The 27,964-nt window shown below is 39.9% G+C and overlaps 1 protein-coding gene and 1 long non-coding RNA gene across 2 annotated transcripts; one reads left to right on the forward strand and one right to left on the reverse strand.

The window, feature by feature from the left end:
- Positions 1-849: 849 nt before the first annotated feature.
- Positions 850-15,185, reverse strand: LOC129736205 (uncharacterized). Its single transcript, XR_008732487.1, has 3 exons — positions 14,926-15,185; positions 14,596-14,760; positions 850-7,067 (listed from the first exon to the last, which is right to left on the reverse strand). It is a non-coding gene; the product is annotated as an uncharacterized LOC129736205 (long non-coding RNA).
- Positions 15,186-15,310: 125 nt separating this feature from the next.
- RERGL (RERG like) lies at positions 15,311-23,855 on the forward strand. Its single transcript, XM_055712092.1, has 5 exons — positions 15,311-15,424; positions 15,565-15,621; positions 17,854-17,927; positions 20,543-20,691; positions 21,710-23,855. Exons 1-5 carry the CDS (start codon positions 15,373-15,375, stop codon positions 21,990-21,992), a joined length of 615 nt encoding a protein of 204 aa, XP_055568067.1. The 5' UTR covers positions 15,311-15,372; the 3' UTR covers positions 21,993-23,855.
- Positions 23,856-27,964: the final 4,109 nt, after the last annotated feature.

The following is a 27,964-nucleotide window of genomic DNA, read 5'->3' on the forward strand; positions in this document are numbered from 1 at the left end:
AGATATGTATTATGAGAGAGAGGACATTCATGGAAAGCAAAACAGCACTGACTTCTTAGGTTTAATTCTCTCCCTTGAAGAAAACTGGAGGATGTTTGTCTTCACTCCCAAACTATGGTGATACTTCAGCTTTACTGATGTGGTGTCCCTGCTCATAAACAAATTATATCCAGCAGGAAGCTCATAAGATCATATTGTCCTCATTGTACAACTTCACGGCAAATATATTTGGATCAATGACACATACAAGGGGATGAGTCATTACAAACTGCTAAAACAAGGCCTTTTGCACAACTTAGAGCATAAAATTTTCTGATTGTCTGAAACAGCTTCTTATGGCTTGACTACTTCTATAGCATCATACAGAACAAACATAAATTTTATACAACACACCCCAAGGTTAATGTCTTCACTTATATACAACTATACCTTATCTTTCTTTGAAGAAGTGGAAAAGCCCAAGTCAGTGAGCTCAAGCACAAAACTATTCTGCTATCTGTTCACAAAAACATAACTGCCTTACTGTTATCTGAAAGTTTTGGGGGTTCTTTTGCCAAAAATAGTAAGTAACTCTTGGATGTTCTACTACTGCAAGAGCATAAAAGCAGAGCTAAGGTTAATCTGTCATTAACTTGAGTACTTCCATACACACTGTAGTGGTTTTGTTTGTTTTCCCAAAAGGGAAGAGGATTTTTTTGTTTCTGCTGGATTGTCTCTTAGTCGTTTTTTTAAAAAGATGTGGATATTTCCATAAAAGAAACTTAATTGCTTGTGCTACAAACCTGAGCTATGCACACACAACAAAACAGTAATGTCAAATACAGTGGATTTATGCATTCAACTCATTGATCTGTATGCATACACAGTCCAGTTTTAATTACATATTTGCACACAGGCTTTTTTACATAACTGGAAACAGATCACAGTTCCTGAAGAGCAACTCAACACAAAGGGAAAGATGGATCCTGTGTTCCACAAAGCATTACCCAACACAATACGTTTGGTATAAAGTATAGTAGTAATTAACAGGTCTTAAAAACGTGCCTCTGTCTTATGCAATTCATCATAAACAAGCATGCACACACACATTCAGGCACTGGAATTACTACTATTCTTTGTGATAACCACAAATAAAGAACCAGAGGAACTTCTAGAACAGCCCAGGAGCACAGCAAGACACAGGAGTGGAAGCTCCTTCACTTTTTTAACTCTGAAACAATCGTCCTGGTTTAACCCTTTATTAGAAAGATGCTGTTCCATTCTGTACTGTCTTAATCACTGTGAAGCTTTAAACAAATCTGTTTACCCTTGGTGCAGTTGTGATGGAAAGGAAGAGCTTTGGTCTTAACTTTAGCACTGAGCATATATTTTAACTACGGTATATTAATCGAACAAGCAATTTAAGATCAGATGATGTATGTATTGGCTGAGGAGCCATATCAAGATTCTGAGGTCAGGGTCAATTTAAGGCACAGATATGACAGACCAGCATCTGCTGAAGCCCCTCCTGTGATTATATAATGTTAAGAGCTTTTAAATAATACACTGAATTAGTTCTCCAATCCATATTCTAGCACAACTAGGTGAACCCTTGAGAGTAAACAAGGAATTGCAAGACCTGGGAAGAGTCACCTCTTCCAGATGTGGTTTCTGAAGTCTTAAAAGTAATGATTGCAAGACCATTTTATCATAAAATTTAAGAACTTCTGGAAAATATATTTTACAATGGAGATAGTTTGGACTCTGTAGTCCCAGACTAAAACAATGTGAAAACATTAAATCATTGTCATGGCGGAAGTTAAGGATTACAGTTTAGGTGCAACAAGAATATAAACATAAAAATGGCCCACCCTTCCTCAGTATCTGCATCTCTGCAAGTCATATCTGTTTACTCTCCTAACAAATAAATTTTTACTGTGACAGCTTTCCCCCTCCAGAGCTAGGGCAGGCATGGAAAGGCAGGCTGGATTCAGCCATGCATCAGCGACATGTCAACCAAGTTCTAAATGCAGAATCTTCTGCAGACTGAAGCAGAAGTAACAGTTTTGATTTTTCAGACTGCGGCTGACTTTGCAGTTCTGGAAGTCAATAAAAAATGTTTGACTTGTAAACTGAGCAGATTTGGTCTAGAAGTCACTGAGAAAAAATAAAAGTAGTGCTCCCAGCATGTCAGCTTGACAGGGTCACTTTGCTTTTCTGACCACAATTCTACTTTAAAACTAACCTTTCAGCAGCTGCTCAGTTTCAGTCATCAATCCTACAACTGTTGAAAAGCAATAGCAAAAACATCCATTGACTTCAACAGGAACAGGATGAGGCTCTTGATAGCACTTATCTTATAAATGATAGTCTTATGACACACAAAATGATCATAAAAAAATCTCAGTATTACTGATCTAGACAGGCAGAAAATATCCCTGTTGACCCAACTCAGATCACTAGAGAGCTACATCCATTTGTTTTCTGTTCAACAAACAGAAGGGATTATGATTTCTTTTTTTTTATAAAACAAGCCAAGGATATGATAGAAAACAAAACCTACTCTATCTCAGGTGAAATCTGAACATCAGTTTTGCAAGAATGTAGAAAATCTCTGGCTCTTAATCACATCTAGCAGGCAAGCACAGCCCCTACATAAAGGCTGCATTTTATAAGCTGGAATGGGTCTACACTGACCTGCAGATTCTGGGCAATCAGAATCCAAGGCTGTGGGAGAAGCAATGCAGAAGACATTGCTGAGGCCAATCTGGAACACAGTCACATACCCAGTACAGCCATGCCTAAGCCTGTTCAGCGCAAGAGCAGCAAGGCCCCTTTTGATGTCATTCCTGTGAAGTACTTGCAAAATGCTACTCCTGTCTGCCCTCCAAAAGGTGAGGATTGGTTTTATGACTCTTGACACATCATGGTCCTGATATGTGGGCTGCAGGGAGCTCGACTGTTTCCATGTGAACAAAAATGTGATTTATCATTATTTCCTTTAAGAAAGAATTAAGATGTAAAATTGGGAAGATCAGTTATTTAGGTGACTTTGTGAAAATAAACGTACAGAAGTAAGTCTACGGAAAAGTCAGCAGCTGTACTTTTTCTACCTAACAGGTAACGTTCCTTCAATCATTTCTAAACCTAAGTAATTTCCTAGATGCTCCATGGTCCTTTCAGATGAAATTCTGCTTCTGCTAGTTGTGATGCACAATAACCAATAACTTGCAAGGGAGAGGACTTGGTTTTCCTCCTGACTTGATTGATAATGTCTGGCAACACCATTCTGATTTATCAGGATGCTCAAAGAAAAAATGAACATTCAGTTACAAATGTGTCAGTATGCGCCATCTGTGCTCTGGGGCTGCTCCTCACCACCCTGTAAGCTAGCTCACAGTCACAACACTTTGCAGTCTTCGCTTACCAGACTCAAGACTATTCCCCTTTAATGCCCCGTTACATTGAAAGAACCTGAGCCCTTTAAATGGAGCAGCAACACTGTAAATCATCAAGTTGCAGGACCACTAAAACTCCTATTTAATTGGCCTCTGGACAACCACTGATTGAGTCTCAGACACCAACAGGCCACAAAAGGGAAACAGAACAAAAAGACTAGCAAAGACATAATCAATTCTTAGCAAGTTTCAAATTCAAAATTCATTATCTTCACTGCAACATTTTACTACAAAGAGTTGTCCCCAGCATAGCACATTAAAATGGATGTCTTTTCAGCTGTTTTGGTTTGTCTGCTCTTGCAAATCCATTCAGTTACAGTCTGGTTCCTGCCTTTTAGTACATCTTTTTCAAATTGTCTAGCTCTATCAGAAACCAGGAGATTCTTCCTAATCCACACACTGAGCTGTCATGACTATATTTATGGTCCTGAACAGTTAGAGTTTTCTATGCACTAATTAAAGCTTCATATAGAACCTGAGCTAATTAAAAAACCTAACAAATTAAGTATGAAACAAACTGGCTATAACTGGGTATTTACATGATGCAGATACCTGCTGATGAATGTGTTTCTACTTTTCACTCCTGCTTCTTTCAGCAGCAGAGTCAACAGCTGTGGGCACATGAAGCTTCTAAAACAATTCAAGATTCAGATGTGAAATCCTGAGGTATTTTTTCCTCACAGTCATAAGCCCCATTAGTGTCTCCACAATATGCTCTGTACTCTTATATACCTGGGGCTTGTTTCTATTTCTGAATTCCACAATCTTACAGCTAAGCTACCTTTGATTTTTATTTTTTTTTACTACCATTATCCTCAATATATGCATGAAAATAAAATAATTTATAAATTTCTCATGAGAGTCTATGTGCAAGAACTTCTCACAGTCAAATAAAGTCCAAAGAATGGCTCAATGGCTCAGTGATAAATATACACATTGCCCTCAAGGAGGAAAAAAAAACCAAAACAAAAACAAAAAAAAACCCAAACCAAACAAAAGCCTCACCACCCAAACCAAAAGCTTTCTGTGAACATGCTGTGTTTCCTTTCCACTTTTCATTTTAAAGCCAGAAAGATGCAAGATCTTCTATGCTGTACAGAAAAAAAAAAAAAAAAAAAAAAGGCATTTTTCAGTACATTACAGCTCAGTAAGTTTTAATGAAAATAGGTCCTTTCCAGATCTTACCAGCAAGACACATTTTTAATGTGGCACTATCAAGTTAATTTTGAGTCAGAACAGCTCTTACCAGATTTCAGACCAAGAAAAATATTCCATGGCTTTTGTTTTAATTCCAATGGCAACGCTTCTAAATTAGTAACTCTAGCCCTGAAGTGCTTGCATTCTTTACTGCACCAAGCAAGACAAAACCCCTAGTGAGAACTTGAAAGTAATGCTGGCCACACTAAACTGTAATAATTTCCATTGCCCAAACAGAGAAAAATTCAAAAGGTAGGTAAACAATGTAATTATTATTTGGAGCACAAAAATCACTTCAGAATCTGTTTTTATGTATATAGAAAACATAACTAAAATAACTACTTGTTACCATTTTTATCTGCAGTAGGACTCTATGTCTGAACCTTTATCTTTAAGCATCTTATTGTAATGAAACTAAATTTAGTAAAACATTAAGTAGTATTAAATGAAAGTATGATGCATTTAACTAGAAAAACTGACCATAAAAATATAAACCAAATTGTAGGCTTTAGTGTCAGAAGACTTATTTAAAAACCCCCAGGGTTTTAACTGCTTGTTTTCCAAGGGCATTTCTGCTCAGAGCTGCTGGAGTGTTCTTGCTAGAATAACACACTACAATACACTAATAAATAACTCTAATTATACTCTACTTGCAAATTCTCTGGGACAACTTTAAAGGTGCACAAGCCTATTAGAGAGTGTAAGCAAAATCACATAGCTATATTATGACTTGACTATTTAGGCTGATAGATTTTGGAGTGCTCAGCACCTTTTCATATCAATTACATCTTGCAATAACAGTACCTTAAAGAACCGCCAAGTTCTTTTAAAGATTATTTTTTTCTGTGTGGTTTAATCATAATTGTGGTTAGAGTGAAGTTAAAAGGACATTCAACTAATTTATCATCAAATAAAAAATGTTTCTAAAAACTGGATATTTGTACTAATTTGTACTAATGTGAGTATTACAATTTCTCTTTGGACAGTCTTGCAGTTTTAGAATTTCAGTTACCAAGATACCACCTAAAAAAAGAGTTAAACTAGCCATCCTGTGGTCCCATTCATTAACATTTTTTCTACAGTTTAAAGGGCAGGAAGCTCTCTTATTACATGTACAGTTCTGTACACAGACACAGCATTACTTTACAAAAATAAATTTCTAAAAGCAGCCTCAAATTTAAATGCAATCGGCTCAGCTGAGTTCCTGTACCGTAAGTAACGGAGCACTTCATTTGCATTTGTCACCCTTGTCTATCAAAATACTTTTTTGAAACAAATCTTTTAAAATTATAGAATAGTTGAAGAAACTGGTAGTTCCCAAGAAATCCTAGGAATAGTTGGAAGGAACCTTTGGAGATTGTCTAGTCTAACTCCCCTGAGCTAGAGCAGGTTTCTCAGGACTCTGTCCAGTACAGTTTTTAATACCTCCAAAGATGAAGACTCTACAACCTCTCTGGCCAACCTGCTCCAGTATTTACTTACTCTCATAGTAAAAAAAATAAAAATAATAATTAAAAAAAGAGTCTTATGCTTAAATTGAACTTCCTGTATCTCAGTTTGTGTCCATTGCCCCTTCCCTGCCAGTGTATACCACTGACAATAGTCTGGCTCTGTCTCTTTACACTCTCCCATCAGGTGATGTTCTTTTCCTCATGAGCCCAGGATGCTGTTGGCTTGCTTTGCTGCAAGGACACATTGCTTGTTCATGTTCAACTTGTTCGTAAGGACCCCGGAACCTTTTCAGTAGAGCAACTTTGCAGCTGGTCAGCTGCCAGTCTGTACTGGTGCATGGGAATATTTCTCTCCAGGTGCAGGACATGGCTTGTCCCTTTGTTGAACTTCATGAGATTCCTGCTGGCCCATTTCTCCAGCCTGTCCAGGCCCCTCTGAATAGCAGCACAACTATTTGGTGTATCAACACTTCTTCCGGTTTTGTACCATCTGCAAACTTGCTGAGGGTACAGCAAGACACTTTGTCCCATCAGCTAGGTTGTTAATGAAGATATTAAACAATATTGGCCTTATATTGACCACTGTGGTACACCACTAGCAACTGGACTTCTGCTGGACTTCATGACACTGATCACAACCCTTTGAACCCAAGAGTTCAGCCAGTTTTCAGTTCACCTCACTGGCCGTTTATCTAGCCCATACCTCATCAGCTTGTCTATGAGGATGGGCAACCTGTTACACTGCCTGACTGTGCTCACGACAAAAAATATTTTCCTTATATACAGTCTGAAATTCTTCTTTTTCCGCTCGAGTCTGCTGCTTCTTGTCCTTCAACCTCACAATGCTGTGAAGAGTCTGGCTTCAACTTCTTGATAAGCTGCTGTGGGGTTGTTAGGTCCCATCCCCTCACGGAGCAAATGCTCCAGGTCTCTTGCCATCATGGTGGTCTTCTGCTGAACTTGTTCCAGTTTGTCAGCATTCCTGCATGGGGAGAGGGGGCAAGAAAACAAATACAGTTTTTCAGGCATGGTATAATGAATGTTGAGCAGAAATGATCCCTCCCTGTGAGCTCCAGGCCGTGTCCCCGCTGCCCGGCCCGGGTGGCCGCTGGCCGTCCCTGCTGCCGGGGCAGGGCTGGCTGGTGCCCAGCTCGCTGCCCACCGGGCCCCGGGGCCGCTCGGCAGAGCTGCTCCCCAGGCCGGGCCCAGCCGGGGCGGCTGCCGGGGCTCGTCCCCCCGCGGCTCGGCTCTGCCTTCGCCCTGCTCAATGTCACAAGGTTCTTATGGCCCACTCCTCCAGCCTGTCTGGGTCCCCCCTAGTGCCACCTTTGCACTCGAGTGTATTAACTGGTACATCCAATTTAGTGTCATCTGGAAATTATACAAGAGTGCGAGCTGTGCTGTCCTCCAGGTCATGGACGGGTCTCAGCTGAGCCACCTGAGGGACTCTACTTGTTACTGGCCTCCAGGTAGATTGTGACCTGCTGACTGCTACCTTCTGAGCCCCATCATCTAACCTGTTTCCTACCCACCTGTCGTGGTTTAACCCTGGCTGGTAATTCAGTACCACGCAGCCGCTTACTCACTCCCGCCTTGCCCAGAAGGAAGGGAAGAAAGGAACACATGGTCCACAATGCAGCTGCTCACCACCTGCCAGTCCCCAAGCAAAACCAAGGCAAAAATTTAAAAAATATATTAAATATATAGAAATATATATATTAAATATAAGAAAACAAAACCTTTAAAAAGGAACTGTGTTCCGCCTTCTCACATTTCATAATGATTAAAGTAATGGATTTATTGACAGGTAATCCTCATTGGGAAAAAAAAAAAATAATCCATCCTCTGCCTCATATATACTGTTCAAACACACAGATTTTGCAGAATGTATCTACAATCAAAAAATGCAGGAGGTGTGATTTTGAGAGTTGGGAGAATTGTAGATGACAAGGAACATGCTCAGCTGGCATCCTCCTTCATCTCTAAAATGAAGGAAGCAACCTCAAGCCTCTCCTGATTATTGAAAGAGCTGACATGAAACTTGAAGGGCCCCAAGCAGAGGGTAAGACATTATAGCTCAACATTAACATCTTAAGTACCACGCAGAAAACCTCACTTCCCTTACAGATCAATGCATCTCACCTTTACTTGAGATAAGAACATGTGTTGGTATGTTATTGCAGAATGATTAAAACACTGCAAACTCAAACACTAGTTTATCTCCCTTTAACTTATTTGAGAACTCTGAGTAAGACTTTCTTTACAATGTAGACTGAGCAAACGTCAATGACCACTAACTAATATGAAGATATTAATAAATTAATAATAAATTCATAATAAAGATATTAATAAATTCATAATAAATTCCACTGTTGAATATTGCACTTGCCATCACAGCAGAAATAGGTCAGGTATCATTTCCAGCTCTCAGCTTTAACAGTGACTGGCTCTCCAGTCATTGTCAAAGTTCATGACGGTCTGTTTTTCCTACTTTGTTGTGTGCTCATATCATGTTTCCATGGTCCTATTTCATTCACAATTTGGGGGAAAATAGATGAGTTGCAGTTCCTGCAATTTTATATATGGGATACCTGTTTCTAGATTGTGGGAAAAGTAATATAAATACAGGTTCTAATATGCTAAATCCTCTTCACATCACAAACCTGCCATTTTATTTTTCCTAAGGATTTTTTTTTTATAGACATTAATTAAACACAGTTACTATCTTTCTTTATTTCCTTCCTGAAAGCAGTCAATTCTTAAATGCTCTCAGGATTCAAGTTTGTGGTTTTCACCAAGTAGTTTTCTGATTGTGATTTTTTTGACAGCTCATTAGTTGGGGTGGGGTTTTTTGGTTGTTGTTGGTTTTGTTTTGTTTTTGTTTTAATATGCAAATATCCAGACAGGCAGAATAATAGAAATCATGAAGGTACATGATGCTAATCTTGTATATTATTCTAGCCAGAACAATCCAATACCTGTTAGTGGAATTGCCAATTTAAATATCAACAGTGATCACCCTGAAGATCTTTTAATAAGCTTTCTGACTCTTAGATCCAGACTTGTTAGGACAACCAAGATAGATTTTCTGTAGTTTTGACTGTGAATGACAATTTGTAATATTTCCACTGTTGAATATTGCTTCACAGTTTCTCCATACAACAACAAAACTTGAATGCTTCTCTTTTACTTTAGTCTGTAAGCACAATCAATGGCAACTATTGTAAGATCTCAATCAGAGCGTTAAGAACCAGAAACAGTTTAAAAAGAACAATTTTCTTTGATTAAAATTCTTATCAAATCAAAGATGGAAATTTAGGTGAGAAAAAAGAAAAATCAATGCACCAAAGAACCTGGTGGCAAAGGTTATTCTTGCCTGGAATATGAGAGCTCTTCACAATATTTTTTACTACAGTTTTGGTTGATTGTTTTTGGTTTTGTTTTTTAATCTTCTTGTATAAATAGATCAATGACACAGAATTAAAAAGTTTTTTCATCTCCTAAGAGCATTACAATCACTGGGGATGTAGGGAGATAGAATTTTAAATTCTTGTTCTGATTCAGGACAGGGTCTTGAGCTTGTGTTTTTTTTAAAATCTTAAACAAATACTCCTTAATGACAAGATTATTTAATTACCCTAGGATGCACGCCCTGTCTTATTTCAAAAATTTTGCAAAACATTTCTAGAAATTGATTAGTGATTATTTTTCTTCCAATGCCAAAAGAGGGGAAAAATCTTTGAATTACTTCAATAAGCAATATTGCTTTCTGGCTAATTCCATTACAGAAACAAATTTCAATTTTTTTAAAACTTCTTTGAGATTATTAACTTCCTCTGTATACTGTGTTTAATTTGTTAATGTCAATTACAGAAATTAAATTCTAGTACAGACCATAGTTAAAGATGCTTTGTATTTTTGTTACCGATAGATCTGCATACCTTGAGATAACATTCCCCTAGGCACTAAAAATAAAAAAGTGTATATTTTATATTGAGATTTGGGCATAAGCACCCTCTGCAAGCTTTTAGCCTTGCAACTCAGATTTTGCTGAACTTGAATTAAGTTAAATGTTTAACTGCACAGGAAAACATTTCTGTTTTCTGGGAAAAGCCTCTTATAGGAGACTCAAGCAGAGCAGAATTATGTCTAAAATTAAAATTTACAATAATTATATATAAGTAAAATATACCTAATTTAAAATTCCTCACTTCTTGTCATTAACACCTTAATTATTCATGAAATACTCTTTAAAGCTTCCACATGGCAGTCCAAGCTATATTATGAGACTATTTTTATGCTTTAATATTTGCGTTACAGTGAAATGTAGAGGTCTTTATCATATGCTAGTCTCTTCACAGTTACACATTCAAAAGTTAATCTGTGTCTCAAAATTTGTGTAGAACAGGTGTTAAACAAATAGATGGTTTATGTACTTAAGTACTTAAAGTAAGAAACTGAAAACCAACTGGACAGTTTATCTTGCAGTAACGTAATGTTGGTGTGGGACTTCCACAACCCAAAGTACACTGTTTACCCAAGAAGGACACTACTCAGATTGTTAAAGATTCTGAGCATACTTTTCATGCTATGAAGAAAAGACACGTATTTATATCAATGATAGACAATACGTGTTATCAACCTTTAAGTCTAGATGCCTCAGATTTCATTCTCACAACACTGACCATAAACTATTTTCACTAGATTGTGTGGTGTCCAAATTTTGTTTCAGCGTCCTTCAAGTGTCTGACCACCTGCATGCACTGCCATGGCTGGGTACAGCAGCTGTAACAGAACTAACCCTGTCATACGGTCCTTAGTCCTAAGGGTTATCAGCTAGGAGGCGTATCATTGCACCGCAAAATCCTTCATACCATGGCGGTTACGCACTTTCAGATTCAGTGACAAATCTGTGAGAAGCTACAAAGTTTAGTTTTTCACATCCAATGTCACTTCTCTTGAGAACTAATGGTACTTCATTATAGATCACATCTGTAATTTCTGCTTAAAAAAAAAAAAAAATAAACAACCAAACCAAAAAAACAAACAAAAAACCCCAAAACTTTCTCATGGCCACCAAGATAAAATTTCAATCACTGCATATCGCAACTTGCCTCCAAGAGCAGTTCACCATTTTCAAGGGGAAAACAGCAGTTTTCATCTTTTCTACTACACTATGCAAAGAGAACACAGAGTAACTGGGATTATGCTGTATCATGTCTTCTGTCATGGATAAATACTTTTGAGTATCCCACTGAGGAATGTATCCAAGTCTACAGATGATGAAAACATCACACACTGAAAATTCTTCTAGGTTTTTTTGTTCTGTTGTTGCTTTAGACCTCTAGCTGGCCAGTTCATATGCTATGGAAGCAGTTAAGACTAGCAGATGTAAAATTTACAGTGCTCTACCTGAAGAATGGTGGAAAGTGGCCTTTAGAAGACAGATCTTTTCTGGAAAACATTAGTCTATAAGCCAAATAGGGACTAATTCTGCAGGGATGCAAACCTCAGCAAGCTTTAGAAATCCTGTGCCATACAGATCAAACAGCTGGCAACTTCTTCAGCCAGTGGTTTCTAATTGTGCTTTTTGGATCGAAGCTTATTGTTGTACACAGAGTAGAGAGTCATATACTCCCAATTCCACCTTATTTTTAGCAGCTAAGCTGCATGAAAAAAAGGTGAAAAGGAAAATAAATGTTTTTCTGATGTTAACTTTCTCCACAAGCAGTTTTGACTCCCAGAGGTCTTGGCGTCAAGCCATAGAAGTCCCAATCTACAGAACTGGGAGTGAAATCCAAAATGACCTCATCTGGCCAGTGGTCTCCAGACCTCAGAAAAGTTTTAGCTTAAACAATTCAAACCCAGTCCTCCACGATGTTCACTGCAAATGTAATTTATCTGGTTAATGACTTATTTCCATCGTCTCTATTAGAAGCCTACTGTTTCCATAGCAGAGCTTTACACATGTAAAGAAAGTTTACTCACTTCGAACTTGAGCAGCACAGAGTTGACTAGTCCATTTTTGACCACTAGACTGGAAACTAACATGTCAGCTTCTATTCACTAGAGAGATGAACTGTTTTCTGTGCACCTTTACCCTTGTACAGACATTTACCCCATGGGTAATGAAAGTAAAACCATTCCGGTACAGAGGGATGGCCAGCACAGATTGGTAATGGAAGAAACTGAAAGGGATGACTGTACAAGATGGAGATAAGGACAGTCACACTGAAAGAAAGCAAACGGCTGAGACAACCTAAAGAGGCATTACTATTCCATCTGCCACACTGTTCAACCACAACCTTTTATATAAAAGGCCAAATCTAGGCAAATAATTAATAAAGAATGTACATTTATGTTGCAACACTTCTTCTAACAGATACTTTCCTTCAAGCTTACTGCTATTTCAAGGTGTTTCAATAAGATGATCAACAAAAGTGTTCATTGCAACATGAAGTGTCAAAAATGGTATTGGTTAGATGGGTGAGTAACTTTTGCAGTTGAGTTTTGTGTGGGTGTTCATGTAAAAGACATTTCAGATTCCTCCCCCCCCCCCCCCCCCCCCCCCCCCCCCTTTGTGGAAGAAATGAAAAATACCTCTGCACCTCTGCATATGCACTTGTAAAACACAAATGCCTCAGTAATAACAGAAAACGGATAGAAAACTTTATGAATAGGATTTAAATGAACTGATTTAGAGTGGCTATTCAGGAATTCCTTCCATTATAAATTTTCTCAATTCTGGTTGGATCTGGGAAGCGATGGAGAAAGACAGTCTTTCAGAAAAGAAACATTCACATTCTTTAATCTTCAATTAAAACTTAATTTCTCTAATGCTTTAAGGTATATGCATACAGAATATACACAACAAACTGTCTCAGTCTTATTAAGAAACTTTTTTGTGTTACTAAAACAAAAGCTCCAGGCAGTATATTCTTTAACATGGATGACACCCTAATATAGTTATCACAACTTCTGTCTAGGTAAGTGTAGTTAAGACCCAGTAATGGGAACATGAAAGTTGGATTCCATTTTTCACTTTGCCAAGGGTATAAAACAAGAGTTTGGACAATTTGCAACCCAAGTACAACATTCAGTATTGCAACATTTGATTTTGAACAAGCTGCCATATCCTTAACACTGATGCCTAAGCCTCCTGTACATTGAAGTCTGTCACCTTCTGATTTCACTTGCCCTCGCGTGGCTGTAAGAGTGTCTGACACACACCCAAGCCTTCCCTCAGTTACTGGGAAACCTCCACTAAGGCTGTATCACAGAATTTATTGAGCTGAAACAATGTGATTGTTTCCCTGTTCAGTTTCATAACATACCTGCATGAATTGCTGTGCTGGCCCACCATGCCACAGGGGCAGGAATGAGTGCCAGGACTATAATAAACCAACATTGCCATGAATGAGCAAAGCATAAAAAAAAAACATCAGGGAGAAGAAAAAAGCCAACCTGAGCAGTGCATCTTGAGTCCACTCTTTCTTAGGAATTAATCTCTATTGTAATGTACCATGGACCATTTATAGGGATTAAAACTGCCTTTATCAGTCTTTCAATGACATAGCGATTATCTGTACAAACTTCAACAGAAACAAAACTACATTCCTGACCTGTGAGACAGCCAGGTTCAAACCTCACGTCTGTTTAAAAGGAACATCAGAACATTTATTTGAATTGCCTGAAAAAGTTGTAACCTTGGTAATGGGTGCACACGGATGAACAGTTTTAGACTTCCCTGTTGCAGCGGTTTCAATGTATATGAAATAGTAAAATACTATAGTTTTGCCAGTTATACCAATATGGACTCCAGCCTAGTGAACTCAGCATTCCACCATTTCAAAAACTAAATATTATATTAATATATGGTTACAATAACCATAAAAGGTCAGACTAAAGTTCTTTTTTTTTAGAAGCAACTTTTGTCTTGAGAGAGCAATACCAGACTACCAAAAAAACCCCACAGAGCAAGATAGGGGCATCCCCTGAACACACCTCCTGCCATTAGCAACTTACAAGTCAGGGACTTTGGAGCCAAGTTGTGCCTGCATGTTTAATCTTAAATACATTTCCCTTCACTAAGCATTTCCTTCAGCTGTAACAAACATATGTTCAAATACCTTGTCTGCCTCTTTTTCTGAGCTCATGTAAAACTGTTGTAACACCCAAGAGCAAGCATACTGAAGTAGCGCTTTATTGAAGTATTTATGCAATGCCCAACAGTTTCACCAGAGGAGAGGGAAAATATCAGAATAAATAAATACATTCAAGTTACATAAAGGAATAAAATACACATGAACCGAGTAAGTATACAAGTGTAACATAGATGTTAGAGCAATCTCCTGTTCACCAGTGGACTACCTAAACCTATGCACCCAAGTATTTTATGCATTTTCAGACCTGAACAGACACCAAAGAGCACTTGAGGAGCCTAATAACGAAATCCGACGTACGACAGACGCGAGGTGTCTTTCCTGCGGGTTTAGCCCTTCGTGCCTCACCTTTCCCGTCTGCCGCATTCTCCTGCTTCCCAGGAGCGCTGTAGCCTGAGCCGAGCACCACCCACCGCGGGGCTTTAAATTCAACACAAACATTTACAGGCATCGAAAGTCCCACCCAAGTTTTTGCAAGATCAGGGGTTTGGTGAGTGATGAGAGTTTTGAAACCTGAGACAGAGAACACCAGAGAAGCACAGAACACTTATTTTTAGGAAGTTAAACCCAGAAGCATTAAAATAATAATAATAAAAATAAATAGTTTCTTCAGTTTCACATTTCTGGTACAAAATGATGACAGGCTGCAGACAAACTCAGCAAAATTAAACACCACACCCCAGCCGGAGAATGTCTTTTCCTTCTGTCTTTCTTTTCTTTTTATTTTCCCTCTCTTCTTTCCCCTTCCCCCGCTGGTTTCTCACCGCGCTGGCACTGCGGACCCGGGCCCGGGCGCCGGGGCGGAGGCGGGGGCCGGCTGGCGGCCGCGCTGCGGGGGGCCGGGCCGGGCCGGGCCGGGCCGGGCCGCCCGGAGGAAGTTTGCCGGGTGGGGGACGAGGCGGGGGGACGGAGGGGACGAGGAGGAGGAAAGCGCCTGGCGGAGAGGATGAAACGCCACGGCTCCCCCGCGCGCAGCTGTGCCTACCGGCCCCGCGGTGGGGCGGGGAAAGCCGCCGGCGGGGCGCGGGCAGGAGGCGGGCTGCGGGGCGGTGTCGCCGGAGGGGCCGCGCCCGCCCCCGGCGGCTATAAGGAGCTGGAGGCGGCGGGGCGCGGCCTGGCGGCGGCATGACCGAGGTGAAGCTGGCCGTGCTGGGCGGTAGCGGAGCCGGCAAGTCGGGTAAGGTGGGGACGGGCGCGGCGGGCGGCGCCGGTGACCCCCGGCCTGACTTTACTGCAGGTTTGGCGGCGGGGGAGGCGAGGGGCGGGCGGCGGGACCCCCCCCACCCCCCTAAACTTGGCGTCTGCTTCCCTCCGCAGCGCTGGCCGTGCGGTTCCTGACCAGGCGGTTCATCGGAGAGTACGCGTCCAGCGCCGGTGAGCGCGGCGGGGGGCGGGGGGGCGGCAGCGGGGTGCGGGGCCTCCCCGTGGGCCGTGCGGTGCGGGTCCGCCGGGGAGCGCGGGGCGCGACCCTTCGGACGCTTCTTGGAACTAGAAATTGGGCAGAAGCGCAGCTGCACAGAACTTGGCAAGATGTAAGTTTCCGCTTGCTTATCAGCCAGAGCTCCTGATTAAGTACGAGCTTTGAAGACGGCACAAGGCAAGCCGGGTATCTGTGCAGAGATCGCTTAAAACTCCGGTAGCACCCGGGCACGGCGGCTGGCGAAGTGCTCCTTCAAAGCCAAGATAACCGGGCGGCATGTGCGAAGCACGGGTAGATTATAGTAAGCTCAATCAGAGAGGAGATAAAGAAGAGAGTAAAGAAACGGACTAAAAAAACCCAAAACCCACTTCGATACCTGTTCTATTGAGTATTTCCTTCTGTGCTCTAGAGGAGAGGTGAAACATTGTTTATCAGGCACTACTGGTTAATCAAAGCATAATGCAAAGCCCCCTGCTTTTGCAGGAATGCACTGATTTGATAGCTTTGTGGAAAGCCTTGCTGTGCTGAGGATGGAATTTCTCATTCATGCCAGAACAAATACACTGATCTTTAAGACACTTCTAAGATCTTGGAAGATGGCAAAGCAGGACTTGAACTTTCACATCCTGGGTAGCAGCACTGTTTAAGTGATATACAAACAGTTGGAAGCGTGCACTCCAGCTGACAGGACATGGAAAGTCCCAAAACTTAACAAGGAAAGGCGATTGCAATCTACCTCCCTGCTGTAGTGAAGGACTCTTTCCAAAAATGCTTTTTGACAAAAACCAGAGTAGCTTCCCATGATCCATAAATATAAAAGAAAATAGAAGTACTAAGATGAATTACATTGAATATATACAAATGAACTCATTCTAAAACTAGAGTTACAATTGTACATAAATGCTCTACCAATACTTGTTACTATACAAACACAGACTGAAAAGACAGTTTGTGTCCCAGATGGCTTATCTAGGTCTTAAGCTGTCACATGTAAGTTACGCAGTGCTCCCTGTGCTCCATGTGTGTTCTAACCCACCTACAACTAAAAACACGTTTGCTTGTTTGGAGCCTCCAATACTGCAAGTCTCAGAAAAGGCATGTCAGACCCACAGAACATTTTCATTTGTTAACAAATGTCTGTTGGAACATAAGTTTAGCTCTGTTTCTAGAGAGGAGAAAGGGGGAGGAAAGTGAGAATATGGGTGATAAAATAAATATCATCCCCCTGTTAGTGGAGTCAGTGTATTTATATAAAAATTTGTCTAATTTTGGAAACCACCAAAGGGCTGCAGATTTTATAGACTGAGATACATTGGATTGGTAGTTCATAAGATGATGAACTCTTACAGAGGTACATGGAGAATACTTAAGGTGAACATGGTGCTGAACTGAAGATGCTGAGTTCCAGACATCACAGACCTTATCTGTGCCCATGTTACACAGATTTAAGTGTATTTTCAGTAGTGCCAACATTAGTTCTTGTCTCTCTGCTTTAGTAACTCTGACAGATGATATCATAGACAGCCTGTTGATGACTAGTGCCATGAACGCAGGTTGGTTACACTTAGAACAACCTGCTGCTTAACATAATAGTGATGGTCTGTCTGCAGTAGAGTTCTCAGGGTTGCTAGTGCTGGTGGAGAGTCCTAAATCTGCAAACTGATGCTACAGAAATATTTTAGAATCTAGCATTGTGCATCTCCTTTGCCTCCACTTGGGAAGAGGAAAGCTAGGGTCTAAAAGTATTAATTGCACTAATAGTTCAATGGGAGCATCACAGTGAAATGGTGTTGGTTAGCCTGAGTGGCTGGACAGCCCAGGTGTTATAAAAGGAAATAGACTTATTTCCAGTGTGTATTTTTTTTAAAAAAAAAGCCAAACCATAACTAAACAAATAAACAAAACCCCCATACCAAAAAGAAACAACAACCAACTGAACCCAAAACAAACCACCAAAGGGAACCCCCCCCAACCAAGATCAACAAAACAAAACAAACCCACCTTCAACACCCACCCCACTCCCTGCAGACTTCCATAAAAACTGAAATACATCCCCACCCCCGAAAAAACAAACAATCCTGCAAAAACTCTCGATATTATCCAGCCTCAGAGGCACCTTTGTGGCCTTTTCACCTCCATCCCCCCTTACTAATGCTGTTTTTCTTTGGATACTGTGTATCTTTTAGAATGCATCTACACTAAACACTTATGCCTGGATGGGAGGCAGATACACTTGGAAATTTATGACCCTTGTTCACAGGTAAGAATTTTAGAGGGGAAAAAAAGGCTCTTCTTCATTCTATCTGTGTAATGGTAAAAAGGGTCGGGAGGTTATATGCTTTCTACCTGTTTTGGGAATTTGTGCTTGCTGGTTTTTTTGAGAAGACTGAAATTTTGTAGTTACTGTGGCTCGGAACTGCTGGGTACTTTGCCATTTCATCAAAGAAGCCCTTCATTGCTTATATTTTTTGTAAATGCATTTTGGAATATTACTAACAGAAGTAACTTTTTCCCACTTCTGCCTTATATAGGTAAATACAGAGGTAAGTTATAGGATTATATGCAGTTTTCTCAAATACCCTAAATGGATGAGATTTAGTTTCTAAAGCAAGCAGTTTATTACATGTCTGCAGAAATGGTCAAAGTACATAGGCCTGGAAGTAAGACTTGCATTCACAGAACAGATCCAAGGAAAGACATAATGTAGGCTTGTACGTGTTGCCAGCTGAACTTTGATCACAATAAACCACTTTGAAATAGAGGTTTTTGTATTAATTTCTTTCCTGCTATTACAGGAACAGAGGGACTTAGGTACTGTATAACACATGCAGACCTAGGTCGGTCTGTCTGGCTAATCACATTAGCTCGCAAGGTTCTGTTTCGGGTAGCGATCTTGCCTCTTACCAACTAGGATAATGAATGGTGAATGGTAATGCTAAAGCCGAAGCACTGAAAGCCTGACCCACACTTAAATTTGAGAACTGAAAACCTTAACCCAGTCAGCATATGAAATGAACCACCAAACAAATCTGACTTCCTAGAGACAAGCAACAACCTTGCTTGTCCCAAGGCCGTGGGGATGCTGAAATAGCCACTGTGCCATGGAGTCCTCCCTTGCCATACAATCTGTTAGAAGCTACTGTTCTGTGGACTTCCTTCCACCTATCTCAGACCCCTTTCCTAAGCCCACTTACAGCTTTCACTTACTGTTATATTAAATCCTGTGGCATCTGAACAGCTTTTTATTAAGATACTCAAAACATTGGGAGTGGCAGCTAGCTAGGGTAAAGCAGATTAGACTGCGTTATGGGTAGAGACTTTTGTTGCTATAGTTTGGGCTTTTTTGCTTTTAAAAACAGAGATCAGCTGTGTTAAGTGCAACTCCTCTTGCCAGCACTCTTTGAGCTGTCTTGTAGCGGTTCTTAGGAACAAGGCCTAACTTTATCTGTTTGCTCCTTTCTTCCTGACTTGGTGCATGCAGAGGAGTAGGTGGCACATAGTGCTGATACTGCTTTTTGTCTGATAGAACTGGTGATTCTAGAAAGAGATGGGTAGGGTATGGAGTTCTTGCATCCCATGGGAGCTGGGGAAGAAAAGCAGGTCCCAGGAGGAGGCCAGACTGGGGAAGGAAGCATTTCCATTTTTGTTTCTATTTCCTGAAACCTTCATGCTCTTTGGGGTTTCTCTCTAGTAGTTGGATCCCTGTTCTGAGAAACAGCTGTGACACACACAAGTCACCTTTACTGTCCCTTAACAGTCACCACAGCACTAAAAACTCATTGTATTAAAGATACTAAAGTCTTCAGATGGTTCTGGAAACTTGTTTAATTTCTTTTTTTTCATGCATCCCCTTTTGCTGCCAGCATTCAGTTACTGTCCCTCACGGTAAGTTATAGCCTTCCCAGTCCAGCTGTTTACGGTGCTATAGTGCTGCCCTGATGCTGAGCTAATCAAGGCAACCAGGGTGACATGTCAGTGGAGATGATACATTGCATTGCAAGTAGCAAAATACTGAACTAGTGAGGAACAACTTCAAACAGTCATCAAACTACTATTCAAGATGGGTTTTCCACAAAGCAAAAGTATTTTATTTTTTTTAGTTTTTTTTTTTCTTTTTTTGGTCAGCTCCCAGTATTTTACCTAGCTTGGGACACATGGTCTTGCTAGCTGCTGCTAAATCATCTGCAGGCATAAGCTAATATAAAATAGTTTTTACATTACATTCCTTAGCTTAATGGGACAGTTTGCAGCTGTTGCTTTCTAGAAATCATAAGTGTGAAAGTTTCTTGGGATGAAGGGACTCAAGGATAGTTATAACCCCGTTATCACTTGAGTGACTTGTTACTAGTTTTATGAAAGTCAGCTGCAGATTGAAAGGAGGGGTTTTTTTCTAGCTCTCTAGAAGATTATCCTGTGAGTAAATACTGTTTCAGAGTTTAACAATGCAAAGAAGAAACAACACAAATGAAGAAACAAAAGAAAAGAATTACGCTTACTATAGTCAGAATGTTAGGAACATGCAAAACGGCTACAACCAGGAAAGCACAAATATTGGTGGCTCCTGTATGTTTCATTCTTACGTAACTGCAGAATATTCAGCATAATAACTGGCTGTACAGGTTATGCGATTTTATTGCTTAAACTAAGTGTAAATATTTCATAATTAATTCATCAGTGATCCAAAGTGCAATCTGTAGTGATGGTTATCTATTAGGCTTTTGGAGCAGGAATCATCTGAATTCAATGCCAAGTACGTAAACCTATCAATATATTTTGGAATAGAAGATACAACATTCTCACATTCACAGTGACAAAGAAAATGCTCTGAAGTGACAACAGTAACTTTATTTTTGTATGTGAATTTGAACTTTTCAGCCACAGCGGGGGAAGCTCTCCCTCACAGATGAACTTCACTGGGCTGATGGATTTATCATTGTTTACGACATCAGTGACAGAGCATCATTTGCATTTGCGAAAGCATTGTTGTACAGGATCCGAGAGTCTCACATAGGAGCTTGTAAAAAGTAAGTGGCATTATTTTTTTTTCCCCTTAGCAAACATACAAAAAAGCTGAGAATGTTTCTGTGAGCTGTAGGCATCCTAGTAGCAGTTAAAATCCAGCAACATCCAAGTGGTGTAAGACAATATTAACAATAAGGTACCTGAAGGTAAACTGTGTTGCAAATTGCAATCTATTTCACCGAATCCAAAGACAAGTACATCAGGATTTTTGTTCTTATTTCTTACAGCACTACTATTTAAATAATTGCCATAAATCTGTCTGCTGCAATTTATGCCAGGTAAAAAGCTGGCATAGTCAGTCTGTGCTTTTACTTTCCCACTCTGTTACCAGTGGAGATGCACCAATGTGGGGCTTGAAGAAAGCATTTCCCACAATAAATGAATCTAGTACCATGAATGTTTCCTAAACTGTGGTGTGTATTCCTGCATCAGTCAGCTGAGATGCTTTCTAAATAAATGCGAGTGAAATCCTTTCCTTATATCAGAAGTGGAGTTAAAAAAACCCTAAACACAAAACCCCCACACTTTTCTGTGTATTTTACTGCTGACTTTTCTTAATTAAGGTCTCTCTGGAAGGAGTAATTTTAGCAAAAGCTTGGAATTGGAATTCCTGTGTTTTCTTCTGAATTAAGCCACAGACACTGATGCATCTCTTTGACTCCACTCTCTTATCTACAAATGAAGATAATGATCAGCTTGCTTCTTCCTGAAGTCAGGAGCTGACAATATACCCAGCAGTATAGAGTATGAAACCTGCAGTGGATGAAAAATACATAAATTCACTGAGTAGCGGAACCAAAATGAAAACTTACTGATAGGGAGTAGTTGTCTGGAAAATCCTTTGATGTTTGACTATGGCAAATGGAAAAGTGTAACTCTACCTGGCAAGGTCAGGGGGTTGGTTTGTTTTGGGTTTTTTTGCATGCCTATTATCCTGAACGTACATACTTTTCATACACACTGTATATAGCACAGTATTGTAACTTATCTTTTCTCTAACTGGAATGTTTTTGATTTCAGAATGGTTGAGTCATCAGTATTTTTGGTTGGTAACAAACAGGATTTATGCCATATGAGGGAAGTTGGCTGGGATGAAGGACAGAAGCTGGCAATAGATAACAAGTGCCAATTCTGTGAACTGTCTGCAGCAGAACATTATCAGGAAGTTGTGGCAATGTTCATGAAAGTCCTAAGGAATATCACCTCCAATTTCAAAGTGAAGGAAAAGAGACGACCAAGTGGATCAAAGTCAATGGCCAAGTTAATCAACAATGTGTTTGGAAAGAGAAGGAAATCTGTGTAAAAGATGGTTAGTTTTGAAGTAGGAACAAGCTGAAATAATGGAGCATAGGCAGCTCTTGGGATTCAGTCAATTTCCTCCAAAGGTCAATGTCTGGAGGACTAAGTAGAAACCAAAGGCAGGAGATAGTATGGTCAAGTGGACAGGGCCTAGACCTAGAAGACATGACCTTCTATTTCCAGTTCTACTACAGATTTACTGTGTTAGGGCTATGTCACTTAAACTCTAAGCTGCTCCTCTCACTCTTTATCTCATAAGTTCTTCAGAGGAGAGTTTTAGTTGGTATTTCTTCAACACCAGCATGATCTTGCATAGAGCTTCAAGAATGCGGCTGAAGTATAAACAGTTATTTCCAGTAAACAGGCTTGCTGGCCAAAGTCTTACTTCAGAAGTCTGAGAAGTAGTCGTGGCTTTTGTGCAGGAACACTTCTTGCACTAAAGAAAAGCAAAATACTGCTGCTTTGTGTGATACTGTATCTGTATTTAACTCAAGGAAGGATGGCTCAGATCCTCATGTGCCTAAAGGTGCCTAACACCTGCTGAAATTCATATGAATTAAATGCTTAGACACCAAATCTACAAAAGGTATTTATCTGCAAAGCTGCCTTGCAGAGGCACCAGAAGTACAGAAGCAGATAAACAAAGCAGTATTGTCTCCTGTTTCAGTATTGATTTTTTTCTTTTTTTGAGTGATGAAAGAAAGTAGAGAGGGTTGAGGGAAGTGGGAACTGAAATGTTAATCAGTGAGCATTGGACGAGTTTGGCAAGGTCATTGCTTAGTGAAATAATGTTAAAGCTAGCGCAGCTGTAAGGCCAGAGCAACATCTTGGGCTGATCCTTTTCACAGAGCATTTTCACCGGCTGTAACAAGTTTCCTTACCTGTAAGGTAGATGTGCCTGTTCAATTTTAGATGGGAGTGGGAGCTTGGAAAGCACATGGACTGGTAAAAAGCACAAATTCTTTAGGATGTCTGCCTGGATTTAAAGGTCAGCCTGCTGGTAAGACCTGTGCTCCTAGCTTTGCATAGAGTGTTTTTCCTAAGGACCCATGTACTTACAACTAGTCGTTACTATGATATTGAGATACTACTTGAGAAAGTGCTAAGGAATGTTATTTAACACTTTTCAAATGTGGATATTAAACAACAAATGGGTCTAAATATGTTGTCAGTTGACATTCAGAGCTCTTACTGTAGACAACTAAATAAGGACTTAGCCTGGTGTGTTTGAAAGTGCTGTGCTAATACAGAAATTATGAAAGTGGACTGATCTGAAAATAAATTAGTGCCTCCTACCCATTTCAGAGGACAGCTGAGATCCAGTCTTTATAAGTTGCTGAGTTGAAGCCTACCTCAGCTCTGAAATTTTACCTGCATTGAAACTAGTAAGAGTGCTTTATCAGTCACAGCAGAATACTGATTTTCAAATGTCCACCCCACCAATATAAAAAAGCTATATAATCTTAGCATTACTGTTGTAAAACAAAACTAAAGCACATTTTAATAAGTGTTGACCAAAGATCTTTTTAAAGGAAAAGCTACTGTTTATTTCACTTGTTTTAAGAATACAAATATTGGAATTAGTTCTCAGTGTTGACAGGCACAGTGTTGGTTTATTCCTATGCAGATGCTGCTCTGCCCTATCGGGATTAGTGTGTTTAACTGTATTGTCAATGTCTATGAGGCTGAACTTGAAGACCACTCATGTACACCCTTCAGCTTTCCAGCACACACGGAATTCCAGAACTACTAATAGACTGTCAATCTGTCAGGTAGCTGTATCTCGCCAGCTCTAGCACTGCCAGATTCAAGAACTTCTTACCTGTATTCACTGCTATGGTATTAAATAAACTGGATACAAGATGGATGTATTAATGTGGGGGTTTTTGTTTGGTGTGGGGTTTTTTGTTGGTTTTTTTTTTTTTTTTTAACTTTACTGTGGTATAAAGCTACAGACTTCTTGACTACCGTGAAAGTGAAGCACCATGCAGATCTGGAATTCAAATCAGAAAAAGCAAATCTGAGAATCAGACACTTGCACAAGAGAGAGCTGCTAGCTGTTTCTTGTCCACAATGAAGAAGCCTTCATGTACCTTTCTGCAGTGGACAGTAGAGAACTATTAAAAAAAAAAAAAAATCGTTATCCTTTAACAAATTGTTGACAGCCACAAGGAAGCTAATTAGTTTTTATTTGCTTGTATTAATGGGAATGTGGTCCTCCAGATAGCAGTATACCCCACATATTTCCTTCCCTTTTTGTCAAATGGGGGAAGTGTTAGAACACAGAGTGGCTGTCTTCTGGCCCATGTGCTAGGTTGCACTCACCTGAAAACCAGCTGAACCAGCTGCAGGATGCATTTAAACTTAAGCATACTAAAGCACCCAGTACAGATGTAATTTAATGTTCTTAGGATCTGGATTTCACTTGTCTGTTATTGTTGGTAAGTGCAGATAACAAGAGTGCAGAATTTGGGAAGGAATTCAATTTTAAAGCAGTAAGGCAGATACATGCCCTCCACTAGTATTTATTTTTTTTTACAAAAGTGAAGGCCTTTTAAAGGAAAATAAAATTACTTGGTGTTCTTGGAGTTTTAACATGAAGGCAGTATGTTACTGGCTCTGCCACATTTGAAAATGCAAAACCCTGCTCGCATAACACAGTAAATGATGCAACTGATGTTTGATGCTCACCCTTGACAGTGACATCACCTAGAGCAGACTCCTTGAAGAGAGTGGAAATCGAGCTATTTGTATTGCCACAGATGGCTTCAGCATACAGCCCCATCCTTTCCCACCGGAAGACTGTGAAATTGCCAAACTAGAGTTAAAAGTTTCTTGCTGTCATTATCTGGAAGTTCCTGTTTATATGAACTCTCTAGTTTCAGCAAAATTTTGCCTGGCAAAGGCACTCAGAATTTATGTTCTTTCTCCCTGTCTTCAACCTGTTTTTACTTTAGAAACAGCGACATAAAAGCAAAGAGATTCTACTGAAGTATAAAGGTAATAGCCCCTGGCTCCAAAATGCTGTCTTTCAGAAAGCATTCAGGTGGTTTTGAATCTTTCTCACCATACTTTTGAAATAAACAATCAAGACAAACACAACCTCAGCTCCTTTTCCTGCTGTCATGTCTGTATGCATTAAACTCTTTCTTTCTGTAAATCCCACTATAGTCACATTCACAACAGGGCAGAGGGGGAAACATCACAGGAAAACTTAAAAGCATGATACTTCTGCAAGAAGGAATAATTAAGTGCAGTATTGAGAAAAATCAACCAAACGTGCTGTTTCTTTCTAATATATTTAAATCAGGATAGCAATACAAAAGGTGGATCAGAGGTTTTGATGCTGTGCTATACTCTGAAGACAAAAGTAACTACCATAGTTCTTTTTAGCCCGTTGCTAAAAGCGATTTCTGAAGCGATGGGAGGGTGAACACTGAAGCGCCAAGACCTTTTGAGTTATGTGGGGACAGTCTTGTTGCTTTCCTTTCTACCTATCTGACTACACTGCTTTGAAGATGGTATGCCAGCAGGTATTTGAAGGTGTCTGATACTGACATTCTGTCTGTCTAGGAAGCAGAGAGAGGGATGGATGCTGTGGCTATTGGCCTGGAGAGGTATGATGTTCTCACTGACGGCTAGATCCAGATCACTCAGTGGTGTTGTCAGAGGGTACACTGTAAAGAAGAGAAGGTTATGAATGCCACTCAAAGCAAAACTAAACTGCAGTAAGTATCCACAAATATGCTAATTTTTCATCCTGCCTGTTGGAGTAGGTGCTTTAGGTTAATGAAGTTTTCATACAGGTCTGCTTTGCTTATGGGTAAGAGGAACAAACTTCAGCTCTGATTAATGTTCTTGAAAGGAATCCTTGCCTGTTTGCTCTGAAACAAGAAATACTAAAAAAAACATACTAAAGAACCATTTTTTCAAAAAAGAGACAGACTACCAGACCAATAGAATAATCCAGAGTAATCTTAAAATGTACTCTATATTTAAAAAAATGCACCCTCTACCTCCTCAAACCTGGTCACAGGAACACAGGCCTCTTTGTAGCCTTAACTTGCCCATGGGGAATAAAAAAAAGGGGAAACTAACTGAGGTGTCAGTTTGAAAAGCAAAACCTTCGGCAAAAAATGCCTAAATGTGGATCTGGACACCTAGCTGTCAACTTCTGTTGTTTTAAAACCTGAATTTGATTTTTCCATAAAGAAGCAGTGCTGTAAATGCCTAGTGTTGGTTTTGGTTTGAGGTTTTGTGGGGTTTTTTTCAGTTGTGTTTCCCCCCCCGCACACACACAATTGATATCATGTGAGACAGGCAGGCTGCTCTGGGTAGAAAGTTATTTTAAAATAGACATTACTCTTTTCAAGAAACAGATTGTAAGTTTCTGTCTTCTTTTAATTGTTTTACAGAGTAAATTGAATCCCTTTGCTTACAAAATTAACATCCAGATTTAGTCCTATGTATTTGACATGACGAGCCATTTACTGCTACATTCATTTTTTAAGACTGGCTAGGAGTTCAGATATGTGTTTAATTCCTTCTTAACTCTGTAAAACATCCAGAGTTTTTCCAGTGGAGGCTTCTAACAGTACAGAGAAATGTACTACAAGTATGACAAGTGGAGAATGACACTGTTACCATGTGGCTTGAGCTAAATGTTCTGAGCAGGTCTGACCCCTTGTACACTCCTATGTTCATATTCACCAGCAAAATGACATCATATCTATGTAACATAATGTATTTTTCTACTTGAAATAAATATAAAAGAATCAGAAATTAAAACATTTGACCTTTAAATTATAGGCATTGTGGTATCTAGTGAAGATGTCATTTTTAATAGGCACATCTTTTCAAAGTGGCTTCATGTGGGTTTTGGTTGTCAAGGGGTTTTTTTGTTTGTTTGTTTGGGTTTTTTTCTGCAAGTCGATTTCTAACTTTTCAGGAGAGTTACGTCCCAGAAAAAAACCTTTATTTTACCGATGCCGTGGGCCTCTGAAAGTTTAACACCTTTGCTGAGTGCCTTTTAAAGGTAACCTGCTGCTTGATGAGGAGAAACCCGACGGCTTTACTGCTTCCAAGAGCTCCCTCTCGTGGCCTTTTGCTCGCACTTCACCCTCCTCGGTGAGCGATAAAGCCTTTTAGTTGCTCCTCAGGTTGAAACATCAATGCTAATAAACCCAAGAATGCCGATCACAAACTACAAGTAAAACCCCTCCTGCCTTCCAATACTATAAAATTCTGCTATCGACTATGCTGAGCTTAACCATATGACATTTCTAAGGCTTCATTTGACAGTACCCTTACTAATAAAACTGCAAATGTTGATAAGGTTCTTCTCACGACTGTCACTTCTGAGCTCAGCTGTTTAACTGAAATAAAGTTCAGCTATCTCATCTAAGATGCTGAAAGGTTTCCTGTTAACATACTGTCCATGCATATTAATATCCTCAAGAAGGGCTTGAAAGCCTCTATCATTTTCCCAGCTACAGTTTTTGGTCTGATAAGAGGTCTGACCTCCACCTTGTCTTTCTACAGCTTCCTAAAGGTATTATCCCCAGAGCATGACAGAGACACGTGGCAGGGAGCTAAGGCAGAGTAAAGAAAGCGTGTTTATTCTCATATTTACAAGCTGTAGTACAGATATACTACTCCAATCTTTAAATAATCAAGGTCACTTACTGCAAAGGCTCCAAGGTTGGATTCACCTGGCCCAATAGAGGGCCACTTCTAGATTCCCATCTCAGCTAGGTGCCTTTCTACCAAACAATTTATCTCATCAAGGTGATGCTTCAAATAAGGTAAATTAATCACTCTCCAAAAAGCATTAAACACTCCACCAACTATAAAGGTAATTAGGGTTGGGGATCTTTAAAGTTAGGTGAGATGAATCATGTTCCAAATATGGCCTCTTGGGGATCTTTGCTAGCTATTTTGCCCTTCATCTTCAGCACTACAGAGCCCATCTGTCCT

Source organism: Falco cherrug, chromosome 5, assembly GCF_023634085.1.
Source record: "Falco cherrug isolate bFalChe1 chromosome 5, bFalChe1.pri, whole genome shotgun sequence".
Taxonomy (NCBI): Eukaryota; Metazoa; Chordata; class Aves; order Falconiformes; family Falconidae; genus Falco; species Falco cherrug.